At 38.6% G+C, this 26,244-nt stretch overlaps 1 protein-coding gene across 1 annotated transcript in view; it reads right to left on the bottom strand.

Moving 5' to 3' along the window:
• Positions 1-26,244, bottom strand: part of PPIL2 (peptidylprolyl isomerase like 2) — a 69,738-nt gene that overhangs the window by 34,638 nt on the left and 8,856 nt on the right. Inside the window, exons 6-12 of the mRNA XM_062010253.1 lie at positions 19,136-19,187; positions 17,384-17,475; positions 14,933-15,022; positions 6,828-6,903; positions 5,937-6,097; positions 4,325-4,400; positions 3,008-3,114 (exon numbers count right to left, since the gene is read on the bottom strand). Coding sequence (XP_061866237.1) covers positions 3,008-3,114; positions 4,325-4,400; positions 5,937-6,097; positions 6,828-6,903; positions 14,933-15,022; positions 17,384-17,475; positions 19,136-19,187 — 654 coding nt within the window. The remainder of the gene's footprint in view (positions 1-3,007; positions 3,115-4,324; positions 4,401-5,936; positions 6,098-6,827; positions 6,904-14,932; positions 15,023-17,383; positions 17,476-19,135; positions 19,188-26,244) is intronic.

The raw sequence follows: 26,244 nt of genomic DNA on the forward strand, positions 1-26,244 counted from the left end.
CACTGAGTAGACTTCAGAAGCAGTGCAGAACTGCTGAGTGCACAACTTCAAGAACATTTTGCTTAAATACAGCCCACAAGCGTGAAAATACAATTGAAGACTCAGTAGATGTACACTCAAAGACAGCAAGGATGTCACTTGCTGTTGCCTATTTCAGTAAGAAGGCTTCACCTCAAATTGTATATTGAATCTAACCCATAAGACTATTTTAAAATGTAATTTGAATGTGGCAAGTCTCACCTCTGCACACAGGTATTCATTTGTTATATTTATATAGCAACTTCATCCTCAAGTTTCCCGAAGCACTGCACAACCATGTATCTGCAGCATCATGCAAATACAACCACTGCTAGGGTGGCTTCCATAATAACCAGAGCACAGGATATCACTCAGCAATTAAAATAACGGAGTGTGTGTCCAGGTCAAGACAACAACCAGGCAAGCAGTGTTCAGTCTTTAAAAAGAGAAGCTATGCACACTGTAATATGCTTTATAAATCATATACCTGCTCCTGCAGTTGCACTGCTTGAGAGACAAGGTACATGAACTCTCCAAATCACACATATTTTGTTTGAATTCAAACAGCAGTGACAATGTATTACTGCTACTGAGTCTCTTTTTCAAGCAGCACAGATCTGTGTGTTGAATCCAGGCATCTCAAATCCGCTAGTGTACAAATATGGTGTTTTGGGCTGAAACTTATTTCTCCATTTCTTTCTGAAAGATGGGGTACTACCTATGCCAACTGTGTTAAATCAAAATTCACAAAGGCTGAAAAGTCAGGCACCAAAAAGCCTTTGCAACTTTAATTTGGACATTATCCATATTGTACACTTTTGCAGGAAAATCAAATCCTGCAAATAAACCCTCTCACTACACAGTTCCAAATAGCTCTCAGAACTGGTTCAGTTGATAAAAAATCTCAGCATATGACTAAGACTATTGCCATACATATTCACAACTTGGGTGAACTGGATGTGTTTAGAAAGGCTTCATTTTGGCATTTCCCCATTTTCTATGTCTGTCTTTGCAATCCCAGTAGACCCATCGCAGCTGATCGGTGTATATGCTTGTGACCTACATATGTGTTATATGGTTGTAAGATGTTTGCTCTACTTCACTGAGCTACCTTATGTGCCTAACCTCAGTGTGATTCAGGAAAACCAAAGTTAGAAACACAAACTCCTTATATAGTAAAGGGAGAAAAACAAGCACCTCCCGGAAGAACTGATTTAATAGACCCAGGATGATGACCTAAGTGGATGTTGTGAAAACCTTAAAGCAGCAAGTTTTTCCCTACTTATTCTAAATATATGTATTTTTCCTCTGTGCCATGCCAAAAGTCTCCTTAACTCACACAGATCTAGCTGACACAAAGAAATGAAAGAAACAGACGGCTAGAAGCCAGTGTTGGAGCAGGTCTGGTTGTGTAAAACAGTGCACACTTCCAAAGTGTACATTGAGGAAGCAGCGTGGGTGAAAGGGAGATGAATGGGAATTCATCTGGAAAAAAGGAAACACAATGGATATCATACAGGAAGTTTATAAAGGGCAATTGAGATGGGGTCCTCAGGACTGAGTGACGCTGGTCACCCATGTGGCCAAAAAGCCCACACTGGTAAGAATAGCTGCAGTCAGCCTGCATTAGCCAGGAACCAGTAGAGAACATATGGCAAAGCAAATGATTCAATGCAATCTGCTCATTCTGCTGCTTCCCCCAAATATTGCTGTACTAACATCCTCTGCTTTTTCCCCTCATTACATAGTGTTACTATTTAAGAGCATGGAAAACACCTGTAGGGATGACAGGGACCTACAGAATTACTGGCATGATAGGCTGCTGTGGAGACTCTCAAACTGTTTCCACAGCTTAGCTTGAGTTGTTTAAATATATATTGCTCCTTACTCGTGTGAGAGAAAGAAAGAGATGGGAAAGCTAGCAGACTTGTCTTGTTTGCTCCATTTTCTTTCTCCCAGGCAAAAAAAAAAAAAATGATGTGCATGTCTGGACTTCACACCAGGCACCCCAGCCATCACCCCGTCCTTGAATTCTGTGAGGGTCACAACAAGCAGTTTTACCATTTAAATCCCTGTTCACATCCTTCAACTTCTTAAAACATCTACTTTCAGGACTATAATCTGAGAGAAAAATCTCAGTAAACAATGGAAGTTTTGAGCCTCTTACATTGAAAACTAACAGTTTTTTTCCCTTTTACAGATGTAGATGTCCAAATTAATAAACAAGCACACTAGTAAGCAGTGACATCCCAGACATCAGTGTTACCACGACTCATCCACCTATCAGATGTTTTGCTATGTTTATTATTTTAAGAGCAACATATTTACCCCCAGAATTAGACTGTAAAAAACCCTCCAGTTTGTTGTTTTTCAAAATGAACATTTACCTCTTAATGGCAAGGGGAAGATGTCTGATAACTCAAATCTTAAAAATTGAGACAGCTCCAAGTAAAAAAACACGTTTTAAGCTCTTTTTAGGTTTGTTCTGTAAAGCTCAGTATTGAGAAGTAAATCTGACCATTACCCGGGATCTTAACTACGTGTACTCGGGCTGACAGACTGAGATGCTTTTCCTTGTTCTGTCAGTAACTTTCCCTGTAACCTTTGGTTATGCTCTCTTTTCCATGCTCTTCCTTCTTTTTTCTCTCTACTTTCCTTCTCTCTACTTTTCTCATTGTTTGGGTCACTGTAATTCTGAACCCTTGGAAGCTCTAAACACATACTTTGACATGTTGTAAATAAGTAGTCCACTAAAAAGTATGGGATTTCTCACAGAGAACATTTATACATATAGGAGTATAATATATTAAATTATATATATATATACACACACATTTTACAATGGAGTTCTGTATATGTATGGAAACACGTTGAAACAACTGAAAACTAGTTATTTATCTGTATCTATTACAACTACACACTATTCCTTTCTTTGGGTATTTCCATTGCTAGCTCCTATTCCGTTTCTTACTGATGGGGCACACAGTACCATATCACAGTGCAGCTCCAAGTTTAGGTCTCCTTTGTTGGTATGAAGTCGCACATAGCCCTTCTTCTTCACGTATCTGTATCTCACAACATCTTCTTCAATAGCAGCTGTATCAAAGCAAAAGCCAGAAATTAGCTCTTTCGAAGCTTACTCATTGACACTTAGAAATCATCAGAAAACAAATTGATGAGATACTACAGTCTGAACTCCTCCTCTTGGGATGTTGGTTCTTGAGGGATTTTATTCTGCAATTCATCTATGAGAACCTCACATTAATCTCTGTGCAAAACACTTTCCATTATAGAAAACCACCAACTCCTTGAGAGCCAAGAATATCATCTATATTTTTAAGTCACAGAATCATTCAGTATTACAAACTGCAATTTTCAAGTAACATGTACCAATCACGAACGTTACTTTGAAACCAAACTCTTTCTTGTCAAATTTGGAAGCCAAGCAGGTAGTCATCAGTCAACCACAAATTGCTGACATATGAGGACTTATCCAGCTCTGAAAACAAATGAAGCCGTTACTGGAAACATTACTGGAAAGTCAAATCAAAGGATGAATCCAGGATGTTTCCACTTCCATTTTGTTAAAGTGTCCAGTTAGTCAGATATTTTCAACACTCAAAGAGACACTTGCAAATTGCTGTAATCCACTAACTAAAGGAACTGAACTTTGTGGTTTCAGCAATGTATTCAATCTTGGCCTACGTGTGTCACATACTCCTAAATTTTAGTGCCAAAAGCAAGACCTTTCTCTTCAACTGGAAATACTGATCACTCAGCTATTTAAGCAATATTCAAATTAAATAAGTTCTATACATTTGTGTTTAGGCTGGAGAACAAAAGGAAAACTGTATTGTACTGTATGTGTTTTTGTGTAACCTTGAAAAGCAGTAAATCAAAAGCTACCACCATAAAATTTACTGTCATTCTCATCAATACCAGATTAGGTCAGAAAGGTGTTAAAGATTTTGGATGCTATTTGAAGAGAGATTATACTGCATTCCTAACTTCCATAAGTGGATATCCCATTTCGTGATCCCTGAGCACAGAAAATACTGCATTACTTTCAGTTCAACATAAGCAACTGCCATCCAAAGCCAAAGCTAATTCAAAATTGCTCCATTATTTTCAGAATCAGCTCACTGGAAAGTAAGGCTACATCCTGCTCTGGGAATACACTTCCATGGCATCAGTATTGACCAATTATCAATGAATTCCTTCAGTTCTCACAAATGTACTTGTGCTAGGGAGCATACTTTAAAACTGGAAAGTAAATAAACAGCTTGTAGCTGACCAGTTCTGTTACCTGCTTCATGGGTAGTTTCAGGCACCATTGCCGTGGAGGTGAAAGAAGCACTTACTGCTCCAGTGGAATAGTGGGCCTGTTAGAGGAAAAAGCAAGAGAAAAAGACATTAGATCTTGAAATTTATCTACTGAAGATAGTATCTAAGCACTAGAAATATACAAATGCCATCCTTCTGTGGGCAGACCTCCTGCTCCAGTCTCTATAGAAAGAAACAAATGCACGATGCAGCGATAATTCTCCACCTGTTACGTATGACATTTGGTCTGATGAAACTCTAGTTAAGGCTGCCCATGTGCTGAACTGAAGGGGGTTGCTACTTCCACTAATGTTTAATATATCATTATGCAAATATAACTACTATTATAACTATTATCTACTATAACTCATTTGAGTGTCCACAGGTGGAGATAGGAAAGGAGTGCTGCTGGCCAAACAGCAGTTCTCCAATGTTGCTTTGTAAGTGGAAGAAATATCCAGTGAACCACAGAGATACTGTGAAGGAAAGCAAACCACCCTGTAACCCACACACAGTCCTTCTGCATGCAGAGGCACTGTCCCATGCTTCCCAATGTCTATTTTGGGCTTTATAATTCTCCTGCTGAAAGAAAATGTGAATATCACACATGGATTTTGTAGTGACAAAGATCTAATAAACCTGGAGATATGTTTAGCGGTTCTGGGGCAATGCCTGTAAAGAACACAGGTCAGGCCAGTGCTCTAAGCACAAGGTTACCCCACATCCTGTGCAAGTTTATAGTTCTGCCCATCCACATCATTAGCTGACAATCTGACTCTTCAACATGTATAGAGCTCATCATTGTCTCTCAACTCTTCCTTTTCTCCCTGCATCTTTACTTTTCTTATAACACTATGATGCCCTGAAGAAAAAACAAATGTGATCCCAGTCCTTAATCTGTCACCAAGCCTCCTCATTAAAAGGCATATGCTGCACTACTATTAATTTTTATTTAAGTGTAATCAAAGTACAAAGACACATACATCCAGAATTATTAAAGGAAAGAATACTCTGTCGTGTCCATTTCAAAGAGCCTTTGATGTAGGAAGTCTACATGTAGATGAATCGTTTCTCTTGACAACCATGAGCACACAGTAACATGTACCTGGAAGAACACTAAAAATCCTCTATTCCAGAGGTAAAAATATGGAGAAGCAGCTATGGATGATTTATATATCTGCCCACACCAGAAATAATTCACTTGCACTGCCCTTAATGTGTGTTCTCTCTGCCAATGACTGCAGGAAGCAATGACAAATTCAAAGCAAGAGATTACAAACTGTGAAAAAAGGTGCCAACATACACATCATAACCACATCATAAAGATTCCTCCTTCTTATTGTGCTCCATTTCTAGAATGTTTAGGTTAATTTACAATGATTTAACAAAGAGGAATTCACTGACCTATATGTATGTATTCCTAAGGAATCCCTGTGTGATTTTCATATATTCTCATCTATAACAAATTTCCATGCACGATAAAACAGAAGGAGCAGTGTCTGTTTATATTGCAATATGGCCTCTAAGCTGAAAAATATCTATTAACATTTTTTAAGAAGTCAATAAGTGCCAAACTACAAATTAAGTCAACTTACTGCATTCAGCTTATCCACTTTCTTCTTTTCAGGGGCCTTCATAGTAGCTGCTAGAATATCATCGCCTTTAAATTCCTTATAAAGCTCCAGTAAAGTCTCTCGGGTCTCTGTATTTGTATTTTTCAAATAGTAAGATGGATCTAATTTTGCTTTTTCTTCATCTAGATAAGACAAAGTTAAATCACTCAGAGTTAGAAGAAAAAAAAAGTTGTTCTCTTTCAGTTTATTACGTATCTAGTCATAAAAAAAAAATCCAGATAATATTTCCACTTTTTTTAATGAAAAAGGCCAGGAAACTCTATTTACTCCTGCTGAAACAGTAACAAATAGCAATGCATAATACCAAGGTCAGTATAACTTGAAATATTGCACAATAAATGCCAATATGATGAAGCATAACAAAAGAAAAAAGAAAACAACTTCAAATGAAGTACTACAACAATTTCTTTGAAATCACTAGAAATTATGTAGCTACATGCAGATCTTGTAAAATTCTTATAGAACAATAAATAGTTGGGCACAATATAAAATTCTGTCCTTCATCTTCTCACTGAATGGTGAGGCCTGTCATGCAAAGAAAAAATTCTACTTCCTCACTTCTCTCTCGTCTATCTACTTTTAAAGACTACAGAAAGCTTTCTGTGTTTGCATAGTATTCAACAGAGACAGTTAATGATTTCTGAAGGAATGTCTTTGCTTCAAGATCTGTTAACACCTTCTCATGTGAAAAAGACAGTTTCAACAAGTTATTCACATTTCCAAGAAGCTTTCAAAGTTACCACTAGCCACTGAAGGATGTCCATCCAGAAAAGTGTCAATTCCATCACATTGTCTTTACAATTGGCATATTTGGGTTGGTGTTTTCTCAAGCTACCTTCATTTCATCCTTACCTGGATCAATTACTTTTATGTTGTTCTTAACATGAAAGAAGTTTGAGACATTGAACTTATCCAGGTTTGTTGGATCCTGAAAATAATAATTAAAAACAAATATCAGAGCTTGTTAGGCACCCACTCCATGCAACAGACTAATCTGAAGGGAAGATAACACTATAATGAATGAATAAGGAGAAACAAAATAACTTCCTTACTCCCCAAACCACAGAAAGATGAAAAATAAATAGAAAGCAATCAATCCAAATCAACATCAGCAATGAGCCTGTTCACAGTAGGTTCCTTCAGGGTACAGAAATTAGTTTCAATCATAGTATTACACATGTTACCTACAGAAGTCACTAACAGAACTGAGCTGAGCCTACCTAGTGAGAAGAAAGAATGAGCCATGCCCTGAGATTCTTTCCTTTGTTCTGTGCACTGGTCTAAGATCCATGAAAAGTCATATCATCTGCCTCTCTTCACTTAGATCAGTGTGCCTGGATCGCACACACTCTGTGAACTTTTGTAATGCACTTCAAAATACAAATAAACCTCAGAGCAAGACTTGGCAGTCTGAATTGGTTTGATTGTTGAGTTCTTTATAACTACTGAAATCTCTGCTTAAAATTAGGTTTAAAAGTAAAAAATAATTAAAAAGCAACAAAAAGTGACATTATGTAAACTATTGAGTGATGACTCCTGGAAAACAGTATAAATAGAGTCCTATTAACAACTGAGGGACTTTACATTATCTCTAGGGAACTCTTTGCATAACTTTGACCATTTGTTAGAGAGTGAGACAAAGAATGCCTACTGGTGATCTAGGTTATACTATACTATTACTAAACAGTCCTTAATTTCTTCTCACAATGAATTCAAGGTTTTGTCCTCCAGCTTCCCTGGTGCACAGAAAGGTCAAAATATCCATCCAGTTATTTTTGGTACATCTATATTACAGAAAACAACTCAAACCAAAAAAACCCTCAAAGTATCTTAATAATATGCAATAGTTTCAAGCTCAGGATAAAAATAATGCAACATATTATGCAAAGAACTATGACATTAACATGAATAGTATAATTTCAAATTTAACAAAGCTTCTCAGACCACCACTGTTGATAAGAAGTTCTGATAATTCCATCCCTGCTAAAAGTAATGATTAATACAAGCAGAGCTGGTAGCTCCATCACTTATTAAATGATCTAATTACGCTTTTTATTCATCCCTGAAATGATGTTTCCACCACTGAGTGAATTTTTAGTTTTACTTCTGGTACTGAAACCAAAATACATTTGTGGAATCAAGCTGTGTGATCATCTTAAAGATGGCCTCCTGGCTTTTTGCTGTTCCCTTTCCCAGCCACCATCTTCTACTGTTTCCTGCCCCATTATACTTCTCCAATAGATCTTCACCAAGATATGGACTGCCTGAACTAAACATTCTTTTCTTTTCAATATCTTGCATCAAAACCAGATATTTTTAAAAATAAAACTAACAAGTAAAGGAAATTTAGACCTGTTTTTTAACCATTTTTGTATCCTCTGACAATAGCTCTCAGGTGTATTTATTATTTAGTACCTCACATACATATTTATCTGTATATGAACAGAAATAATTTCAGCCTTGCTTTCTGCCAGCAAGATGCATGGAAAAAGGCTCAGTGTGTTTCCAGAAGACATAGGTTGCCTCCTCTCAAATACTCTTCAGTAATCATGAGTTGCAGCTTTCCCAGACAGAAATCATCGCTTTGCACACAAATGTACCACTTCAAAAGGTGAAGGAAATAATGCTTACTCTTGCCAGGAAAGGAAAAAAAAATCAACTGTGTATTAATATTAACATAGACAAGTGGATTTTTTAGCAATCCATGGCAAAGATGAAAGGCAAGACTGACTCCTGAAACTGACTTTTCATGGACAAGAGCAAGGGCAGGAGACAGCAGTATAGATGAACCAGAAAACACCTTCACTATATTCCTCCAAATAAAGTTTCTTGATTTACTGATCTATTGATTGTTTAAAAATAAATAAGAGGACATCACAACTGCCAGTGCCTTAGGAAACCAAGTGTTTTGTGCTCAGGGTACCATGAATTGGATTAGTTCAAACTGTTTCACAGTCACAGTTCATTCAAACATATAACTGGCTTAACCAGCCTAATTGCAGGCGTTAAGCTACTCTGGTAAAAATGTTTGCAGTCTCCTTCTCTGCAAGACATTTCTCAAGGCTCTCCAAATCACTGCTAACCCTCCCAAAGGCAATGTATCCCATATGGCATGAAGGGGTCAGGCCACAGGGCAGCTCCCTCTCCTTGCAGGTCATGGCCACCCATCTGCTTTCTGAGAGACTTGAGACAATCCCAAACCCCAGAAACGAGACCAAGTCCTTCGTCACATTCAGGTGGACCACTTGTTCAAATGGAAACCTTGACAAAGGCTGATTTACAGCATTATCCCTTGTGTTCCTGATTCTGCAAAGCAGGAGTCTCACCATTCATCAGACAACCCATACATGTACTCCAACAACAGTTTCCCCTCTGTCAGTGGGAAAAAACCCTCAAAAACTGTTTCCTCAAGTTGAAATTTGAATGCTATCATATAAAAGGATGCCTAAGTCAAGTGGTTGACATATCTATTCTTCCTTCTAAAATACAGCACCACGATACACTAGGAGAAGTTTGATTAGAATTAGACTAACATGCACACTAAGTGCGATGGTACTACAGTGGCTATTAAAGACAAGATATCATTTGCTTCTGCCATCCCCAAGAGCAGAAACACATCTGAGTAGTCCAACTCTTGCTGCAGAAGACCAAACCATTTCCTTACTGATGGTACTGAGTCCTACAACACAGGGTACACATTTTTTAAAGGTAAGTCTATGTAACTTTTTAAATGGCATGCAATCTTTAGACATATCACTTCAGGAAGACAACTGTCTAAACACTAATAATTAGCCTGCCAAGTTCCTCTCATTTCATCCATGACAGTTACTGGGCACAGAATCAGAGCACTCCAACAAAGACACCACAGGGATGGGCAGATGGACATATCAGTATTGTCAAAGCTTTGAGTTCTAAGGAATTAACATTCTCTACAGGGCAGAGAAAGGCTGTACTCACAGGGATGCCCCCAACCTTGATCAGATAAAGGCCTAGAGCCCAAAGGCCTAAAGAAATAAGTTCTGTGTAAGCACAGAGAAACCAGAAAGGAAGATGAACCATGAAGAGTAAATTGACCTACTTTTGTTTGTCCTAGTATGTTTAAAAATTCAAATTGCCACAGGTAGCAGTCTTAGGGCTTTTATTATTAAGGTTACAAACCATAAACTTCAGTTTAGCAAATTACCAGCACAGATACAGACTTCAAAGCATTAATATCATGATGATTAAAAATCTCATATTTGATGTTTTCCTGAAAGTTGAGCTCTGAAAACAATCGCAAGTTTCATTCCACTTGGGATTTTTCCTATCATTTTACAGTTTCATCTACTTATGGAAACAGCTTAAAGTCTGTTAATCCTAGCACCATACACACAACCCCCCCAAAAAAGTAGCTTAAAACCAGCACAGTTTCAGTGTGTGATTTCTTTGAGGCCTGATTCCTCTCTTACCGTTTTGGTTAGCCATGCTGTACCTTTCATTATCTTCAGGACTGTTACCTTCACACACCAACCATGTCCCAATCTCTTTACCAGCCACTTTGCACCTGCATTGGTGCAGGATTTGCCCTCAAAGAACCCTCACCCACAACTGAGAGGAAATCTGCTCTGACTTGTCACACACAGAGCAAACGAGAAATAGCTGAAATATCAATTAACAGTGCACAGCTCAACTACCTCCAACTTAGCTCATTAGTTATGCTTCCTAACACAACTGCCAATGGTGTTTAACAGCTTGTCAGGAATCATGTCTTGTCCATGGCTGATTAGGTTGTACAGAAACAGTAAAATTGACATAAGGAAGCACATAACAGTCTAATTTTTTTTCCCCTTTAACAGTAAACCCATTTGCATTCTACCCAGAGCTTTCTTTATGTCTATTGTTTCTTCCACGAACTCCTCTCCACTTGTGGTGCAAAGCAGATGCATCTGTCAAGCATGCACCTATCAGTGAAGGCTCTCTGCAGGCAACTCTCAGAGGACTGCCCCTGTGACCACTGGCACAACAGGGCAAGGGAGGTTTATTGCAACTCTGCCTGCTCAGAGGAACAGATCACCTCTACCTCTGCTTTCTCTGCAAGCCCTGCATTTGAGCAGAGCCACACTTCCAATTAACTCCCCTCTCCCATCAGCACACAGCCCAGCAACAGCTTCTGAGAGTTTCCAGAGCAGATATTGTTTCTTCACAATATCTTCACAGATTTGAGAGTCGTGGTTTCTGGTTTGTGAACAGAGACACGGTGAAGGATGAAGAATTGATAGAAGGTGAAAGGGGCAATTGTTCTTAGTCCCTCTGAGCACTTCCTACCATATGGGATGTGAAAGTAGGGTATTACAGCTTTCTTAGTTTGCTCTCCTTGAGACCCTCTCATGTCTGTAGCGATGTCAGACTGTCAGAGACCATCACCATGTCCAGCAAAGCAATACCCAAACCTGTTCCTCTCCACACATACTGAGTAGAGATCTTGTGCATCTTGCTTCAGACTGCTCACTCTTACATGAGAGAACCCAGATTATATTTATTTATTATAAGATAAATTATTTATCTATATTTATTATATTTATTTTTAAGTGCTTGCTATGAAGTTTCACATCACACAAGAACAACTTGCAAAATACATGACTGAAACACACACGGAATCTGCAGTCCCATGTATTTCGGTCATCAGCAAGATATTAAACCAGAATCCATGACATCTTTTGCCTGAAAAATCTTTACCTCCTGCCCTGAAGGGCTGGATAATATTGACATATGTTGATGAAAAACTGCCATGCTCTACCCCAGGACATCTGCACTTCAACAGGGGAAAAAAGACAATTTCTGCGTATATAACTGCAGGAAGCACTATGGATTCTTTTACAGAGAAAAGCATAGCATAGATCTAAGATAGAATTAATAACTGAAGTTGTGATTTTGCTTGTTTTAGTTCCACATCCAAAATAATTTTTCCTTTTGAACACACAAACTTAACAGCAATAGGAAACAAATTAGTATCACTAAAATCAAAGTGACTAGCTGAGATGGCACTCACCAGAAAAGGTAACTGGGCTGTACTTTGATTAGTGTTTGAATAATGTTTATCATTGAGAACAGAATTAAGAATTTGATGCAATTCCCTCTCTTCTGGAAACAGCAAGGGTTTTTAGTTTTGTTTTTCTTTATATACATTAGGAGAGGGAGGTAAAGTTTGAGGTCAATTGCTGTTCTGGTTAGAGAACATCCCTGCCCTCTGTACAACTTCCCTTTATGTATTGGTAAGTACAAAAGTGATCAAACAATCTGTAAACACACATTATTTAAATTTTCCATTTATCATGTATTTCACTACCAAACACAGGTACCCCATCTGCTTCCTAGGACATTCAGAATCAGCCTCTAGAAATGCTATTTTCTACTGATAAACACAGCTATTACGGACAGTCCTATTCAGTTGCTATTTGCAAAGCAAAGAATATTTTTTATAGCAACTTCCTTTCTATCAACCTTCTTCCAAACAGCAGGGTCAGTGTTACCAATTCCCTCTCAATTCCAATCTCTCTCAGCTACCACAGTACTCAATTTATTCAAGGGAATGGGAAAACAAGAAAGTGATAAATTTCAACACAGAACTGAAAGGTTTTTAAGAGAAGTGGGATCTGGGACAGAGCTCTAGAGCCACACATTGAAACACAACAGATTGCAGTCATGAACTCTGGCTAAGAAACAAAGCCACAGGTGGCAGAGCTTGGCAGTGTGAAGCCACCACACTGCCTGCAGTGTTGTCAACAAGAGACAGTTTGTAGAGGAGACATTGTTCTGTCTTTCAACAATTTACATGAAGAAAATACCATGAGAAAAGAACAACAGATTCCTCTACCATACATACATAAGCGATTTTAATACATAGGCTAGGCATAACACTTTAGGGTACACTCTGCCCTCAACAAAGTAAGTGAGGGTAGGACAGAATTTCAACAGGAGAAATCAAGGTATACTTGCCAGCTTGCCGTGGGAGCTGTGAACCACAGTAAATGGCTCTTACTTGTCATGCAACACCTTGAGGCCATTTAAGGCTGTTTGTTGAAAAGTCTTTTTTTAATTAAAAAAAAAAAAAGGATGAAGGGTCAAACTTCAGATGGCCAACGGCATTCAGATCATCAAAATCTCTTCCAGTCCAACCCCAAGATGGGGGTACCTTTGCTATTTCTAAATATACTTGAGAAGGACATACCACAAGACTGCATGCTACAGAAGTTAACATCAATCCACAGTGAGTTGTTTACTTAAGAGGAAGAAATCCACCCAACACGTGACAAATGACTTGAGAGGCACAGGTGATGTATGGCTGTGACCTCCATGTAGCTGGCAGGACGACTCTCAAAGTGACTGGACAACTATCATCATCACTTCTAGTGAACAGAAATACTCTTCCAAGCAAGATAGAAACACAAAGTGTAAAGAACAGAACAAAAATGAAAAATATTGATAAAAATCCACATAGGGAACATCTAAACTGCTAGCTATTTTATGTTGAGATTTAGGGGACTATAGCATCTGTTTGGTTTTAAGAAAAAACAAAGCTTGGCATGCAAAAGGAACACTCTATATATACACAGAATTCCCAAACTCCAAAACATATAAAAATATTTTTAAATGACTGCACATTTCAATTATTTGTTCAAAATAATTTGTTTTTCCATACTGATGCACAGAAACATTTTTAGTCACTCATGTCGCCTTTTTTTACCATTCCAAATCCATTAGCAACCATGCACTTACATTCAAATAACATTCTGTTCAGAGCTCTCAATCTGAAAAAAAAAGCTCTGTTTTTTTGCTTCCACTGGATTAAAAACATTTTACTTTGTTGCATTAGCTTGAACAGCCACATGCCCAAAGGAATAGAGGAAAAATATTTATTAACATACTGTTCAGCACTAGGGAGTAGGGAAGAAGGGATACATTTAATTTATATTTAGACATTAATGAAAAATATTTTTTCCACTCAAATGAGATTGTATTAGTCTTGGTTAGGAGCAATTAACTGTTCATGAGATGCATACAAACTCATGACTCCAATAATAATGATCCTTGAATCTTTTTCCCCCTAGCTAAACCTCATCTGTAAATAACTATCTTTTACACTCTGAATTCACAGTGCTCTTTTAATTTAATGTCTTCATTATGTGAAAGTCAGTAAAAGATCAATATTTTTATCTATTCAGAAGAAAACCATTCTAACCAAGAACTTAAAATTCTCTGGTTTGCTGATTATTTTATTCTACATTTTGATAAATGTTCTATAAAAATGCTTTTCTGAAGCTTTGACTCTTAGGCATCTTCAAAAGAGTAAGATGGACAACCAACTTCAGTCTTAATGTATCATGTCAACCTCCTACAAGTTTATATACTTCACATTCTAAACCACATTTCTTTTTATAAAATAAAATATGATAATGGCTGTCTAGAACTGAAGATGATTCTGGACATATCTGTACCTTTCCTCAGTCTTTTTTACCAATGCACTTCTGTTAGGTCTCACAATAAATATGAGGTGTCAAAGCATTTTTCTTACATGCAGCTTCAGAGCTAAAACTCACAATTGTGCACAAGATCTTCTATTTGGTCAGATACAGTGAAACAGTGAGCATCTGCAAACACATCTGTTGAAGTTCACATTTTTTACATGGTGTCTTCATTTCTAGACACCTTATTTTTTTTTTCTTCAATGTACAAAGTTGAATTATCTATCTGCTTATCTATAAGGCACACAATAATGACTCTAGAGAATTGTCAGGCTCTTAAATTATATGCAATCTTTGTGGCAGCACAGTTCCCCTTCTACACACCTCCAAGACACACACAGACAATATTTCTCTGTTCAATGACTCTAGATTGCTGCTACAACAGTGTACATAGCAACATTTCATCTTCTGCAAAAAAGTTGTGTAGTAAAATATGTAACAGAGAGAAAAGTTTACCTGCAGTGTCACAATGTCTTGCCGAGTGAAGGGCTCATCTGTCAAAAGATCCTTGTAGCACTTGGGTTTTATGTTCAGCTGCTCAACTGCCTAACAACCAGGTAAATGACACAGATATTAAAAACTGGATTCTATTGAGTAAATACGTGATACCAATAAAACCTTAAAGTAAAAATGGTAAAGAAAACAATTTTACTCTTAATTCTCAGCTGGCAGCTGCAGTATTTTCCTTGTGTGCTTTAACAGATGAGAAGCTTTTGTCTTTCATCCCTACAATTTGTGTGGTTTGTTTTGTTTTTTTTAAAAAAGAGCCTTGCAGTCTCCATTCCATAGTTGTACATATCATTTTAACCAAATTCATCGTAACAGTACTTTCAAAAGAAACAAACATCTTGTTTGCAGTTTATAGGTATGTTATGACAGCCAGTTTCACTAAGGGGTCCTTATCTTCCCCACTGTCAGCACCCCTTGAGGAGACACACATGTCCCAGGCCAACTGGTACACAGCAGAGTTGCATCAGCCCCTCACACTCTGTCCACCCTGACCGCTGCACTCCCCTTTACCTGGGAAAACTAAATGATGCTCAACAAAGCATCAGCATGTTATTTCATAAGGAGGATCAATGTGGAACACATGCTTCATTGTTACAAGCAGATACATCATATAGAAAGACAACTATGGAGGTCTACTTGCAAATAATCTGAATTTGTTATTCACCCACGTCCTGTGTTCTCCTCAGATGAAAATCATAATATTTTTCTAGTACCTCCAGAAGTTCATAAATTAATTCTATGCTTACAACAAACTAATAAATGCTACTGCTTCAAGTGGTACCCCCCATGAATTTGGACAGCAACTTAAGCGTGAGCCAGCAATGTGGCCTCATGGCCATTCTTGGCCAATGTCATTCCAGGATGCATTAAAAAGAGCGTGGGGAGCAGGTCGAGGGAGGTTCTGCTCCCCTTCTACTCTGCCCTGGTGAGGCCTCATCTGGAGTCCTGTGTCCAGTTCTGGGTTCCCCAGATCAAGAGAGACAGGGAACTGCTGAAGAGAGGCCAGTGGAAGGCTATAAAGATGATCAGAGGACTGAAACATCTTTCCTATGAGAAAAGGCTGCAGGACCTGTGGCTGTTTAGCCTGGAGAAGACTGAGGAAGGAATCTCATTAACACAAGTACTTAAAAGATGTATGTTAAGAGGATGGGGTGGAACTTTTTCCTGTTGTCTCAAGTGACAGGACAAGGGGTAATTGACAAAAGCTGGAACACAAGGTCCACTTAAACAAAAGGAAAACATTTTACTGTGAGTGACAGAGTATTGGCACAGGCTGCTCAGGGATGGTGTGGAATCTCCTTCCCTGGAAGCTTTCAAAAGCCACCAAAAGGTGTTCCTGTGTGAGGTGGTCCTGCTTTAGCAAGGGGTTGGACTAGATGATCTCTAGAGGTCCTTTTCAACTCCTACCATTCTACGATAAGTAGCCCCTCTTGGCACAGGTTGTTTAGCAAGCCTGGTATAAATTGAATCAAACTATGCAATAGTTTTACAATACTGACAAACATTTAACAAAGACTACTCCAAACTCATTGTGGCCTTTCAACCACTGTAATGAAAGCACCATGATTCCAGAAGGAACAGAAAATATTTTCTATTTTAACCTAATCTAGTCTGCTCTTACAGCTGGAATGAAGACAGTTCAACCACAACAGTTTCCAAAAACATGACAAATCCAGCCTTTGCTTTCAGTGCAATGGTTCCAGCTTGTCCTTCTCTCAGTATCTAAAAGTCTTACTGGAATTTCCCATCAAGAGCTTTTTAGATGTTTCTGATTTTTAGAAATAGATAATTCCCTGTTCAGATTTTTTACAACACTGGATATGGACCTGTTAATGGAAGGATTTATTTGCTACTGAAAGAATAAATAAGTCTTGCTTTTATAGTAAGGATTATGCAAACAAATCACAACTAAAGTTCCACTTGAGTTTCACACAAATGTTCACAAAACACAAATAAAAATGCAGGTCAAGTGTCTTTTAAGACATTCACTCTGTTCTTTACCCATCTCCATTTAAAATACTCTCTTCTATTCATTGATATGAATAGAAATGAGACAATTTTTGTTTTGCTGTTGACTCTATATGAGGAAAAAAACAGAAAATTTGTCTATTAATTCAACTAAGGAGCATATAAAAGATACTCATTTTGGTCTACACGATTCAGTGCATGCAGATTAACTTAGGAAAAGGTTTTAAACATATTTTTCAAATCATACTGTAGGTTGTTCATATTCCGAAAGCTAAAGTTGGACAACAGTTTGTGAAGTCAATTCATCTCCTTGTATTTTAATTTCCCTGTATGTAAAACAAAACTAAAGTTGTCGCTCTAAAGCATTTTGTGATCTTGGATGAAATGTATCAAGTATAAAACAATAATGAAATAAAACAGAGAACCTACCTCATAAGCAAAGACATTTCCAGTTGTCTTGATGGCCACAATATGGGAGTTATTGGTGAATACAGTAAACAGCACTGGGCAGTGGTATTTACCTGATGGAGGGGGAAAATAGTTTAAATTTGTCATGAAGTCCCTGCAATTGTTTTGAAATAGCTAATTTCTGTTACCTCTGTGACTGCTGTTTACATTAATCTTTATATTAAACTGTAAGTTCAGTGTGTATTTAATGCTTTGATTTTTCAGTGCCAAATAGAAAAAGTAACACTGAAGAGAATTATAAAGTAAGCAATGAAAATGCACAGTTTGAAATCTACTGCCTTCAATCCCTCAACATAGACCTTTGTCTGACTTGCTTGATATCTATGAAGTACCATAATATAATTGTTATTGTCATCAAAGCTCTACTGACAGCATGAGCTTGTACCTTGTAACGAGCCCAGTGCTCTATTTTCAGTGTTGCTTCCAGGAATAAAAGTTTACCTTATACCCTACCAAAAAGTTCACAGCAGCTGTTTCACTTTTAGGAGAGGAGAGCATTTTGTATTCAAATGTGGCAAGCAGAACGCCATTAAATCTGAACACGTTATTCAATAAAGAACCCAGCTTCTGCTCTAATCAAGCTGTGAATTTTCCCAGGAGGATCAGCATAAATATTAAGCACATCAACAACAAGCAAACTGATGGAAGCCAATGTACAAAGAGAAGGAAAAATGTCTGGATGATCTCAGCAGAAAGCAATTAGAAGAAGGTTATTAATACTTGATCAGTTTGCTAGACCTGGGGGTTTGGGTGAGATTTTTGAAATAGCTTGAGCTTATCTGGTTCTTTTTTCTCTAATTACCATCTGAAAATTAAAATCAGCAGGGAGACCAGAACAGAGACTGTTCACAGCACCTGCAAAGAGAGAAGAGGCAAGCACCTACAGACTATTTACCACTGATCAGCTGGAGGAGGCTCTCTGACCTCCACACACAGATGCAAGCAAAAGCTGAGGAGTGTTTCTGTTAATGCCACCGGATTATGGTACTTATGTCATGGTCCTTTGTTCCTGGATGGGCCTGGACCACAGTATCACAGTATCTTTCAAAGACCTTGGCCACAGTAACTATTGATCATTTTAACATACTGCTCTTGAGAGAGATGGAACACAAATCACAGAAGAAATTCATCAGCTAGACAAAAGACCTTCTAACTCCATGGACTCTGGTAAGATAAGGACACTCCAGAATTTCATTCCCAGCTAATCTTTGTCATTCCTGTTTCAAAGAAATCACTATTAATCATAATGATTTCAAACAAATTATTATCATAGATAACTCAAGGCTGCTGTCTTGAGTGCTGCTATTCCTAAAATCCTATGTGTTCATCTAAATCAAATTCATCTTATAAACAAAAAGTTGTTCGAAACCAAGCACACAGCAAATATTGCTAGAGGGAAGGTAGAAAAACAGGCATGTTACAGAAATTTAGCCTTTTATGAAATTTTCCCTTAAAGTAACAGTACCTTACTGCAGTAGCAGCTATGTTAAAGTAAGTTGTTGAATAATTTACAGTTCCCCAGTGTAAAGAAAAACAGAAACGCAACTTTAAAGATAAACATGTCCCTCAGAAGAAGCAGTTGTTCTACTAAAAAAATTAAAAGCATGATAGAGAACACAAACTCTGTAACTGTAGCATGACTAAGACAAATCAGGGTTTATTAAAGCATTCATTCAGGGAAAACAAAAACCAAAACACAATTACTGCACTTACCTTCACTGTTTTTAGCAAAGTTCAGTTTTATAAGTGATTTGGCATCTAGTTTCTAAAGAAAATGAAGCATTAAAAAAATTAATCACAACAGTGGAAATAAAAGGAAACTAACATCAGTGTTAGGATTTTAATAGTACATGATTTATTAATAATGTAATGCACGTTGTCTGAATCATCAGAACCCTGGGAATTTAAGTCACAGACAGCCTACAAAAACAAGGCCTACTGAGCCTGAGAACCGAGATACTTTATTTACAGTGCTGTAGTCTGACACAGTGCAGTGCCTGCCAGAGTGAAGAACAAGCTCGAGAAGTTTCACAACTGTCTTAGTACAAACTGAAAGGGGAGTTTGCATTAAAATCTAAGAGGCAAAGATCATTGCTCCTGATAAGCAGTGACAATTCAGAAGGGACCTCTGATGAAAGTCATAAAGCCAGCAAACCATCCTGGCAATCAAGCTCACTACCTTTCCTGAAAGAACTGTAATTTTCTTTTACTTCAGGAAATGTGTGGCAGAGCCCATTTGACAACTAGCAATCATGAGGAGAAATGAAGGCACAAATTCTCTGGAGAGGTGCCTGGGGTCATGAAGAAAGTCCCAGGAGGCAACTTCAGCCACTTAATCCTCAGGTACCAATCCCAAAGAGGAAAGGAGATAGCAGCAGAGGTTGGGGTACTGTTCTCTGACTCCAGAGAGGACACCACAAACTAAGCTAGCTCCTGCTCTCCCACACTTCATCAGAAGAATGTCTACAGCATTTTTCTGATGCCCTCTCCCCAGAGACTCTTTCTGACATGGGAAAGGAACAATTGTTGAGCTGGCAAACACTTCTGGATGATTAGGCTACTTCATCACTACAGAAAGACACGAAAGCAGCAAGTATACCCAAAATAACAGTGAGCCTTCAGTACAACAGGGCAGGCCTACACATGCCAGTCATTTCCTAGGGCTGGTGTGTGATTTGGGCACATTGCTGACAAGATGGGGCACATCACAACTGGGGTCACCCCACCAGCAACAGCCCACCAGGAAGGTCAGGCAGTGCTTGACCGGGGTAGCCAGTTGGAGGCAAAGTCCAGCGCAGCAAGCTGCAAGGCTGGTTCAGGATCTCAAGACACATGAAAAAAACCCGGCAAACTCATTGATTGGATCAGATGTCAGAGAGTTTCACTGCCCAATTGATCATTAGAAGCACACACAGCACAGGCCTTTTGAAAGAAACAATCAGTTCTTGTCTCAAAACATGCACCTGAACAGATCAGGCAGTTTTTTACAAACCCAGATAGCTCTTTAGAAACAGCCACAAGTGGAGATCTGCAAGCCACAGTGCCAACTCTGCTAGTTCAATTATTACGGCAAATTATTTCACAAAATCATGTGAAACTAAGTCAGTGGGCTTTTTCTGTCTAACCAAAATTCATGTTCTTGGTTCAGAGGGTACACATTACGACAGCTGGACTCATTCATTTATAGGAAGGCACTTCCCAAATTGTTTTCAGCCAACTGTCAGGCTCATTTGTTGCCAAAAAGGTAATCATCTCTCTTAATTTATTAGTAAGAAGCTCAATAAAGGCTAGTTGGGAAGGGAAAAAGGAGAACAGTTTATATTTTATTTACTTAGGTGATGGAAGACTGGTGCCGCTGTTTTTCCTTAAGTTGATTCTCCAAAGAAAACCCCAAAAACCCAAACCCCAACATCTGCACACGCTAGGGTACAAAGAAACATAGCAAAGGCAACAGGAGCTTCTGAAACAACTAAGTGAATGCAAAGCTTTATTAACTTCATCTTCTTAAAAGAACAATTTTGTCAAAAAAGTAGTAGGGGAATAGTAGAGCTGACAAAATGAACATACGATCCTGGATGAGCTGTTCAACCTAAAAAACTTACTAACATAAAGCAGCATCCACTTCTGCTCATGCTGTGCAACAGCCCCAAACTTATGTTCCAGAGAAATACAACCGTTGGAAACACTGATAATTTGAAGGAAGGCCTTTAAATTATCTTCCTAGCTATGCCCAAAACACAGGAGCAGAGCATCATTAAATAAGAATGGAAACATTCCCTAAGAAACAGTTTAGCATTTTTGAACATTCAGATTTACACCTTAACACAAATGTATTGGAAAAGACAGTCTAAACTGCTGTACAAACTCTTTAAAGGTAGCAAAAGCTGCAGCACAGTGTTTCATCTTTCAATGCATGATGTATCATTAGAAGTGCTGCCAAATCCTTGGACTCTTACTCTGTACCCAGGGAAATAGTTCGGTATTTCAGGTCACATCTTTCCATAATATGGAAATAGGTTAGTTTTCAGCATCAGTTACTTATGGTGCACCAGCTGCTCATGCTGGCATCAGCTCCCCACTGAGATCAGCACTTATACAGTCCTATATGTCAACAGTAAATAAATAGTGATTTTCATATTGGAGTTGAAAGATGTGCACTGCCTGGAGCCTTCTTCCAGGATGAGGACTCTATACTGAAGTGCTGCATGAACACTATGAACTTTTACTGCATAGACTGGCCTCCTATCAAGCTTGTGTTGAAGAAGCGACCTTGTCACATCAGCTCACACCCTCTGAAGCAGCTCTGCACTCTGGCTGGCAACAGCTTCATGCCCAAGCACTCCCGTGTCATATCATGGGAACTTCACACTACTGATAAAGGATGTTGTTTGTGCAATGTATTTATGAAAAGGGATGGAAAAGGATTAGGAGTTGTAGATGAGAAAATACGTGGGGAAAATATAAATAGGGCAACACTACAAAACATTTTTGAGAAGTTGACTGACATGACTTAACGTATGGCAAGACAAGAGGGAGATTTAGTGTTTTGTCATAAGGAATCTTTGAAGCACCAGAACACCAAACCAGGTGATGATCTGCTACAAAGGACTGTCATGGACTACAAAGGTACCTCAGTGCCTGAGACCAGGCTGCAGGATCAAGCAACTGCACATGGAGCAGTCACAAAGGAGGAAGTCCAGCCCACATTCCAAGACTTCCAGTTGAAAAACCTACATGTTACACAGGAAATTATTAAATAATATGATGCAGGAAACTTGTATCATATCTTTTTTTCCTCTCAAGTTCTTAATTTCACATGAAAACAGGGTTGGCTTGCATGTGGGTAAATCTGCTTTTATTTATTCTCCATCAAAAGTCAAAGCTTGCCAAGCATCATCACACTGTTTGTTGCCATGGAAATGACCATTATGCCACAAACAGGCACCAGTCTTCACAGGAAGAGACAGCAGGAGTGAATGAATCCTAAAATGAGTTAAAGTACTTGTTTCCCTGTACTTATTAATAAAGCATAAGAGAGCTCAAATATTGCATGCACAGCTCAAATTCAAAATTACCTCCAACCTGAGTTTCCCTGACACACATGTACTATCCAGGTTCAGCCCATCTCCAGGGAAGAAAGTAAGGAAAATACATTTATTACAAACATTGAATCTAACTAAAATTCTACATTCTTAACAAAAAACAAGAGGCCACAATCATCCACCACTTCCCCTAAGCAGAAACAAGAGCTGCATATTGACTTCTAAAAATATTTAATGCAAGAATACTGGAAAGCAGACGCATTTCATGGCACGTAGTGCCAGCTGCTCTGCAGCAAGGAAGGGCTATAAAAAACCAAACGCAAAACCCGTGCAAGCTCTCTGCTCAGCTGACTCCTCTCTCACAAGCACACTTCCACAAAGGCAGCCAGGGCTACTTTTGGCCGTGACCTAGTTTCTTGCAGCAGCGAGAAGCCCCCCGCACGCTCAGCTGTCAGCTGCCAGGCTGCGGGATCCCGAGGGGCAGCACCCTTCACCCACAGCCCAAGCAGAGGTCACTGCCACGCATAGGTTAGTGGGGCACTGTGGCAGCTCGCGCATGAAGCACACCGATTGTTTCCAATTAAATCATTCTCTGTCATCGCTGCGTGTCTCATGAAGATATGACCTACAATCCCCACGCAGCAATTAGTTACACTCGCTGAATCTCTTTGGTCTGTGCTTGCCTTGTTCCTCTCGTTAATAAGGCTCTGACCCTGTTGGATATGCACCAGCCTGAAAAGCAATCAAATGGGCTCGTTTGATTCCTTACCCACACATGGGTAGAATGGGTGACTTGTGGCAAGAATTGTATTTAGTAAATATAGACTTTCCCACTGTATCAACAGTAATTGAGTTAGCATTAAAATGTTCAACACTTGGGGATCAGACACCCTTCTGAATGGTCTTTGGCAGGAATGCACAATAGTCCAGTGATGCTATCGTGCAGTAAAATTAACGTGTCATGTCTGAATTGGTTGACAACATGAGGACAAAATCATTCAGTGCTGGCACAGCCACTTGGTAGGATTTCATCCCACTAAAACAAGCAAGAGAGTTACCTCAAACAGAAGAGATACACAAACAAAATACTACTAATAAAACAGAATGTGGCCTACCAAGTACCAAATTTAGCTGAACATTTCAGAGTATTTAAGTTATTTGGTTCCTTTAAAGATGAGACCTGTTTGCATACAACTTCACATTTTAAGAAGCTCTCTTACAACTTTCTCTACTATAAAAACTTCAGGAAATATGGCGATACTAATTCAATGAATCATACTGGAGTAGCTCCATGTGTAATGTCAGTTATTTCAGATCCTATAAATGGATTGGAAATAATTGGAAACGCATTGGAAATCCTCAGCAAGTCTACACATTATGGGAATGTGATTGAAAACAGCAACACTGTTTTAACAAGTCATCTTCATGTAGTTTTCACTAAAAATTGGGGGTCAGCAATCAGGAATAGTCTCATGATCCAAGGTATCATTTCTATGTTCAGTTCAGCATCAAAAATGACAGATATTTATCATATGGACAACTGTCTACCAAATGCTACAAAGACATCCTCAATTCACATTCTTGGATGAAGCTGCTGTTCAACTGTAGCTTTCATCTACTACTGAGTTGGTATGAAAATAGACACAAAAGATCCCTCATTAGTCACTTCCAGACCACTGTATTTCCATATTTAAATTTTAATTAAACTGACACCATATGGTCACCGAAGCCTTGACCAGAGAATCATAAAGATATGCTTGATAATACACATGGCTCACAGATACTAGAAATAACGTTGCTCTATCAAAGGACATATTAACAGAAATTTCCATGAGAAAAAGATCTGTAGTTTCACATGCAAGATAAAAGCTACAGTCTTACTGCAGTCATAAGTCTACCAATCCAGAGATCCACAGCCAAATACAACATGGTTCATGGAAAATAAAGCTTTGCAGAAGCATCAAAAGGTAGTCTCCAAGTGAAAAACAGGCAAGTACAGATCCGTGGGAAACCTCATGCTACATCTTGTCAAGGCTAGAGCTAATTCTTCAAGTGTCACCATTAGAAAACCCTATCCAATGTCCACACTCCACCAAAACAGTGAAAAGTTCAAAAAGAGACTATCTGTTCAGTCTGCAAGACCTAGATGTAAATAGTTTTCTCCTGTAAGGAAAATAATGCATTAGGAATAATGCTAGACACATTTATCTGCCTGTATCCAGAGCTGGCTTTCTGGGTAAAACACTGTCCATCACCACCACAACCCCCTTCAACAAGATGTGAAGGAGAAATAGCAGATTGTCCAGTGACTCTGGAAGGTTTTAAATGTCTGCTTTAGATAAAGCACTTGAATAGCTAGTCTAGGCAAACCTCATCTTCCTCATCCTCGGCGTTTCTCACAGATACTGGGGGAAAAGAAAACGAAATCCCTCTTTTAGGACAGATAAAGGCTGTGGTGACAGATATTACTTAGTAGTATTGTGTCCACTGCTGTGAAACACACAAATACAACTTTGGAAGAGAAACAACCAACTGTCCAGTAGCAAAGGAGAGTGAGAAAGTTTCATAAAACTCAACAAAAAAGGAGTCTTCTTCCAAGCCATCAGCCTTCTTGGGACCTTCACCCCCTTGACTCTCCTGTGTTTTATGACCATTTCTAGTTATGACACATAACTTTCTAGTCATTCCTCTGGGCAGCAATCATGTCCTTACATGTTTCTGTCCAGGGGCCTTGAAAATTCACAGTCACTAGTCAAATATTAACTCATTTAGACTGTTGACTAAAAGCTAATAATTTCTGAAGCAAATGAGGTAAGACAACATGGTTCAGTAGCTGCATACTGGAGAGTTTCTCTCATGCAAGTTGATTCTAGGAATTTGAGCAGCAGCCTGTGTCTGCTTTGTCTGCTGTCCCCAAACAAAAATGCACTTGGAGAGAGATGCATAATGATTATGGCTGTAACCACCCATTCCTGACAGACTGCTACAGGTCATGGAAACACACGCAGCAACAGTCAACTGGAAACAACAACAAAAAAGATAAAAGGAAGAATCTCTGCTCATCTGGCTCTTAGTTTTAGATAAGTACCTGCTTCTGAAGTGACCTGAGATATCAAGAGAAAATGCAACCAATTCTATTCTGAAAGCACCCCTGGTGTCTCAGTACATACACTGAAACTGTTTTCTGTCTTACACTGTCACATGTAATATATCAAAGTATTATCAAAGTATTTCAGGAACAGATTAGAAAATATTCCCACCACTGTACCACATTCACCCAGCGTTTACTGTGTATGATTAAGATTAACTCTGTTCAAAGAAGATAAATAAAATCCAACAGATGTGGAGGACAAATGTGACCATTTAGGGTAAAGAGAACTTAAACACAAGAAGAACATCTGACAGGAAAATACAAGTCTCAACATGAAAACATTAAGAAAGCATTAAATTCCTCTGTACCAAACACACAGCTGTAAACACTACAGAGAGAAGCACAGTTTTGGCACAAATACAAACAAGACCAAGTTGGTCAAACCCCAAATTTACAGAAGATATCTATCAGATGAAAAACCATCAGAAGAACCTCTCAGCAGTCATAGCAGGAAGAAAGCAAACACCAGTTCAAGACAGAGCATGCAGTTTGCAAAGCAGGCTGCTAGAGAGCCCAAGGCCTCAGAGAGTCTTCCAGTTTTCTGTTCCTGATCATTTCACCCTTCTTTCTGCAACACAGGAAAATCAACTAAGCTGGATTTGTCTGAATCATTTTTCAACAACAAAGCT

Source organism: Colius striatus, chromosome 17, assembly GCF_028858725.1.
Source record: "Colius striatus isolate bColStr4 chromosome 17, bColStr4.1.hap1, whole genome shotgun sequence".
Taxonomy (NCBI): Eukaryota; Metazoa; Chordata; class Aves; order Coliiformes; family Coliidae; genus Colius; species Colius striatus.